The sequence below is a fragment of the Lathamus discolor genome, chromosome 3 (genome assembly GCF_037157495.1).
Source record: "Lathamus discolor isolate bLatDis1 chromosome 3, bLatDis1.hap1, whole genome shotgun sequence".
NCBI lineage: Eukaryota > Metazoa > Chordata > Aves > Psittaciformes > Psittacidae > Lathamus > Lathamus discolor.
The window spans coordinates 64,224,278-64,230,513 of record NC_088886.1 but is presented as its reverse complement, the minus strand read 5'-3'; the positions used below and the strand labels follow the sequence as shown (position 1 = coordinate 64,230,513).

The window sequence follows — 6,236 nt, the reverse complement described above, 5'->3', positions numbered from 1 at the left end:
CTTTTGGGGGCTATACAGATGTTGTGTTATTGTCAGGTGATGAGAAAGAAGGTGGAGGGAGTTAAGGAAACCAAAGGATCAGGAAAGCTTTGGGAACCAAAAAGCCGGTAGGCACTGAGGAAGGCAAGACAGAATATAACCCATATAGCAGGCTACTGAGGTGCTGAGAAATAAAGATTTGGCGTCTATCAGATCATTATCTGCTGTGTAAGCCATATAGTCAGTAGTACTCATACATATCCTCCAGGTACATGTTTTTTCAGTTACTTGATCATGATATGACCATACTAAAGGTGTTCCCTTGGATGTGGTGCCTGAAGGGAATTCTTTCTTTGTTGATGCAGATATGTTTTTCCCTGCAAGAGTAGTTCTCATTTGAGTTACAGCACATTCCTCTTGCTTTTATTCTTTAGATATGATCATATTGTGGAGGTATCAGACGCTCTTTGCATAGGGTGAAAGCTCTTCATCCCAGCTGCTTCCATAAAGCATCAGAAACTCTGTGAGAGGCTTTCTCATACTCAGACATCCAGTGTGCATACCAAGATCTTTTGTGAAGTGGGTGAGGGCTGCTGTTTGAATGGGGGATCTAAGCATGAACTTGCTGTAATACCTCTATGATCTGAGGCTGAAGAATTGTTGAGTTAGACTTAGCTGCATCTTCTCACCTGAATGCCAGGCCTTCCACTGAAGGATTCTGCCCTCTCAAGCTCATGGGACACAGATGCTTAATAGTAAAGGTGTTGCATGTGTTTCTGTGTTAGGGCCCTGTATAGAAGTTATTATTCCAACACTGGATGTTTTTAGCAGCAATCCTAAGTGGCGGCTGTAGATTACAGCTATTGGGATGGAGTGCCATGAAGTAGTTTATTGCTGACCTCTTCTCCGTAGGACATAAATCACAGAATCAGTGGCACAGGTTTGAAGAGACCAAATTCTGCATGATGGTTAGACTTTCAGCTTCCCCTCATAGCCTCCCTGAGACAGCACAGTACGTTAAAAATCATAATATGATAGAATAGTTAAGAAGAGGTTTAGAAATGTTGGATAATGAACATGTTGCATTTTGGTTGGCTAGAGGAAATTAAGTGAAGTTCATCATACAGGTATTTAGCACGGTTGAAGAAGTATGAATTAAAGGAAAAGCTGAACATAATTCTGAAATGGTTTTCTGTTCTTACATTCCAAAAAAAGTCTGAAGTAAGTTTCAGTTTCCTGAAGGACATTTGTATTTTCTGATGCCAGGCCAAAAATGATGTGTTCAGTATTTCCAACTCCCTTCTGAGACACACAATTGTCTTCTCTTTGTTTGTCCAACAAAGCCTGAGAAAAGACTCTTTTGATTACTAGATGTATAAAAAACATATTTACATCCCAGTGCTTCATTCTTTTAATCTCTTTTGCATTTAGTGATATTTTTGTAATACTTGGTACATTCCAGTCTTCATTACGTTCTGCGTGTGTCAGGTTTTTCTTCCAGTTGATTCTATGACACTTGATCTCACTGTGAATCTAGATGCATCCTATGGGCTTATCCCCAGCATCCTCCTTTGTGTAATTTGAATAAAAAGCTTGATTGTGCGAACTCTTGAGGTCAGCTGCTGATCCCTAGACAGGACAGCCTGTTCTGGAAATAAGCAAGCTTGATAGCCACTCTCCTGCTTGCAAGCTGATGCAGAGGATAGTAGGAGCAACAGTAAAGCGTATGTTCTGTTTAAAATGCACGGAAGACTCACATTTGAAGTTGGGTAAAGAACAAGTTTTAAGAAATTTGTTTAATTTCTTTGTTAGATCCGTACTTCCATTAATGATATTTCTTGGCTAACGCTGCTCTCACCTGTAGTGTCTGAGTTAAATTTGTCTGTCACTCAGTGTCATAGTCTCTCTGGTAAGGATCCAACCCCAGTAAAGTTAATGGCAGCTGTCCAGTTTAGTTTTACTGAGAGCTGGCTCAGAGTTATTTCCTATTTCATGTTATCTGATGAAGGGCTTGATTACAGTTTTTCCAGCATGCGGATACGGCCTCCTATGTTTATACCTTTTTGTGTCTAGAAACTGATTTCCCAGAAATAGGGAAATTTTGCCTTTTCCCCTTCAGCTTAGCCTATGATTATTCAGCAGTCAGGCAGAAGAGTTTCGTTTCTTGCTTCTCTCTGCCCATGGTTAAAGAGTCTGTATTTGCAACTTAACTAAGAGAGAAGACTCTTCTTCACTAAAAGCCATTCCAGGGAAAATAAATCACATCTGTAGATGTTGTTACCTCCTCCAGATAGATTTTGGGTTTCTGGATTTGATAACAGTACTTCCAGAACAGTACTCTGCTTGCATTTCCTGACACTTAGGACATTGTTTTTAATTCCCCCCTCCTCCTCTAATAAAAACAATGATAAAGATAATATAATATATTATGGGAGAATCCACTGGAAGTTCCAGTGAACATAACCTTTAGTGACTTTTGATAAGGCATTGCTAGGTGCTTCAGATGGCTCTGGTTTATTGTCTTCTGGGTAATTCTTGGCTTGTCTTTTTTATTTTTTCCATCTTTCTGAACACTGCTGTTCTTACAAATCATTATTATTTTGAAGACATACTTTATTCCTGAGAGCACAGTTTGTATCTTCCTACAATCATTACATCCCTTTTAAATTCACGAGTTTCTGAGAAGCATATGAAAAAAGTGGTTGATGCTGCTTCTCTTAACCTAATGTATTTCTGTAGCAGCTTGTACTGTCCAGCTGCCCTTTGGTAAGGATGCAGATGAAGGGCAGGTGCAGCCAGGGAAAAGCATTAAAAAATAGAAGACACACTGACTCTAGGCCAGCAGAAGCTTTACATCCTCTGGTGCTACTCCCATCTGAACATGGTGTCTTGTGGCTAGCATTAGGTTACTAAATGTAAAATCTGCTTGACTCAAAAAACATCATGTTGATGTGGTGCCAGGTTTCAGCAATGACATTTCTTTAGCATCAACAGCATTGTTACTTCAGCTTTTATTTTTTCAAGTTATTACTGATTTATTAGACATTGAATCTGTGCTGTTTATAAAAGATACTATATGAGGACAATATTTCACAGGCATCAAATGACCAAACTAGTACCTACCGAACAGTTTTCCAGGGACATTTTAAAATAACATATATGTTTAGTTTTGAATCTCTTGCTGCTTTTGTTTAGGGATTCATAACTGACCAATACAAACTACTCAAGCAGTTGAATAAATAAACAGTTGAGATCTGGAAACCTTCTTCCATTCCTTGTATTCATAGCATTTCCCAATTGAAAGTTAAACACTGAAAATATAACTTTACTTTATTCATAACACTGTTGCTATATTAGCCAGTAGTAGTTGCCCTCAGAAAGATTCCAGTCTGGATTCACACACCCACTGGAAACCAAACACTGAAAATAATCCCGGAGTTGTATTATAAACTGGTATTCTTCAGTTGTATATGAACAGGACATAGGAGAACTGAGAGGCATATCAGTGGTGTAATGCATACCAGCAGCATCTTGAAAGAGGGACATTTTTGAGGCATTTTTTAAGCGGAATTGAGAAGATTATTTCAGTCAATTAGTCCCCAAAAGATGAACCTGATTCAAACTGATCAAGTTGGATCTCCAGACTTCTGTTATCTGACTTATTTCTTCATTTTTACACCTAGAAATGGGAGTAACATCACCTCGTGAACTGGTAGTGCAGTTTTCAAGGGGAATACTGAGCTAGGTAAAGTTAATTACAGAACCTGAGTACTGTTAAAAGTATTCTCAAGACTCACTCCTACAAAAATATTTACACTGAAAGCAAACTTGAACAATTTTTCCATCTGAGATACAGAGCCATTCAATTGCTTGGAATTACCCCCATTCTTTCATTTTATCAGTCGTTTGCAGGATCGGATCTTGCCATTTTTGTGCGCAGTGGGCAGTGTTAGTTTTCCTTGTTTTCCTGGCTTCCAATTGTGCATTGCAGAGAGCGGCAGAGGGCGCAGCCCGGCGTGGATCCGGCCCTCTGCGAATTTCCCCGTCCGGGGATTTCCCACTCCACCTCGACCAGAGCCTCTATAAAGAGCAAGCTGGAGCTATGCTCGTAAACTGGTGCAGAGCGGCAGGATCTCATTGTGCTTTTTCACGGAGAACAGAAACCAAGGCTTTTGAATTTACTTTCTTCACCTAGTAACAGCAATTACGGATGTTAAAAGAGATGGGAAGAACAAGCCAAGCTGTGCTAATAATTTTGTATGTGTTCATGACTGGTAAGTTGGTGTGTGTTATTTGTCTTTATTTGGTTTTGACTTTGTTAGGTGTAAACTGACCTAAAGTTTACTGTTAGATCTTTATTTCTCTTTGTTCCAGTTACTTTTCCATCTCAGTGAACACAACTGGCAATTAAGTAGTTCTGTCAAAATGTCAGGAAGCTTTTTTTGACATTTGCTGTCAGCTTTATGTGTGCTCTGTAATGACACAGTCATTTTCTTACTGAGTTTGCTAAAAGACAGTCTAGGAGACAACTGCAGTAAATCAGTGCGTGTTTGATTTTTACCGTCATACCTGTCAGCAACAGTCAAGTTTGGTACTGAATGTCCTGTTGAAAGTTATTCTGCACTTGTCCTTGCTATCTTACTTGCCACTCCTTGCCTCAAATGTTACAGTTTTAGAACCAGATCCACCTGAAAAAAAAAAATGCTATATTGTGCCAATGCATTTATTTTCACTGACAGGGTTGGGTTTATGCTATTTTATACATGAGAACTGCCTGTTAAAGTCTCTATTATCTTTGACAAAAATGACAGTGTTTATGGGAAATTTTGGAGATGTAAACTACTGCATAAGCTTTGTTAGTTTAACCTCCACCTGCTGCTGAGTTCATGTCTGTTCTCTCTATTGCAGTTAAAGCTTTTGAAATGGAGATTATACCTGCTAACAGAATTGTTAAACAGATTGGAGAAACACTCACACTCACATGCAATACTACTGGCTGTGCATCGCCAAGTTTTTCCTGGAGAACCCAGATGGACAACCCCCTTGGAGGAGCAGTGAATAACTATAGGACATACTCTACCTTGACTATGAATCCGGTTAGCACTGTGAATTCTCATGACTATCTATGTACTGTCTTCTGTGGTGAGAAAGATAAAAAAGAGAAGAGTGTCAAAGTTGAAATTTACTGTAAGTACAAATGTAAAAATTCTCTTTAAGCAGTACGCATTTGTGCCAAATCAAGAAGTGGTTTTAGGTGTGGTAGTTGGTAGTTAACTGATAATGCTGGAATAATGAGTCTGCTATAGATCAGCATATATTCCTTATAAGATTCCTTTATCTGTCTCTTCAGGATGCTTTCTCAGACCCTTTCTGCTTAGCTTTCTGCTCTGAAGGTTGTGTGTACTGATCTAGATGTTTGTAGAGCTGGAAAAAAATGAAGAATCAAAGCATTTGCAGTCTGCAGGGGAATGGTTCTGTTGCCTAAACTACACAGAAAACAGGATAGCACCAGTGTGTGGATTGCTCTGAATGCCTGTATTTAGGCAGCTGTACCACTGTCTAGGCGCCGTGCTAGATTTTATTAGATCATTTGTGATCATATTTCAACAATGGTACAAGTATAATTCCTGTTAGTGTATGAACTGCTTATAAAAGACCTGTATGTCTTCATATCAAGATATGAATAATGTCTGATAATAAAGTTGGTATAATGTCATGTTCTGAACGTCTCTAAACTCAAGATGTTTGGTGGCTGGATGTTGCTCTTATGTTGACCCTAGAGCTCATCTCTGCTAGACTAAAGAAATGGATTTTATTCTTTTAGCTTTTCCCAGAGATCCTGTCATTGAGATCAGCCCATCTTTAGCTGCTGCAGAGCCAGTCACTGTCACCTGTAAGATTCTGGATGTGTATCCTTCTCATTACCTGGAAGTACTCCTAAAGAAAGAGGATCATGTTCTTCATGGGAAAAACTTTTATGAAGATGAAAGCACAAATACAGAGAACAAAACTGTCACATATTCATTTACTCCCACAGCTGAAGATATAGGGAAAGAGATTACCTGTGTGGCCAAGTTACCAATTCCTAATACGGACTTTGAACCCAAAGAAAGAGTAACTTCTGAGAAACTAACTGCAAACTGTAAGCATTTTCATTCTAGGCTTTTCACACCAATTCCTGTTTAATGTTAAATTTCATGGAATGGGTTTCCAAAGTGTGTGCTATGAATAATTTGTTATCTGCGCTTCTTATTTAT

General features: G+C 38.9%; 1 protein-coding gene across 9 annotated transcripts in view; it reads left to right on the top strand.

Moving 5' to 3' along the window:
- The first annotated feature begins 4,066 nt into the window (after window positions 1-4,066).
- Window positions 4,067-6,236, top strand: part of VCAM1 (vascular cell adhesion molecule 1) — a 39,878-nt gene continuing 37,708 nt past the window's right edge. For 4 of the 9 annotated variants that reach the window (XM_065669544.1, XM_065669541.1, XM_065669540.1 and 1 more), the window contains exons 1-3: window positions 4,071-4,253; window positions 4,888-5,166; window positions 5,804-6,121. In XM_065669544.1, the coding sequence (XP_065525616.1) occupies window positions 4,190-4,253; window positions 4,888-5,166; window positions 5,804-6,121 (661 nt within the window). In that variant the 5' untranslated portion in view covers window positions 4,071-4,189. Of the gene's footprint in view, window positions 4,254-4,887; window positions 5,167-5,803; window positions 6,122-6,236 lie in introns of all 9 variants that reach the window. The other 5 variants (XR_010610596.1, XM_065669539.1, XM_065669537.1 and 2 more) reach the window with 3 other exon arrangements.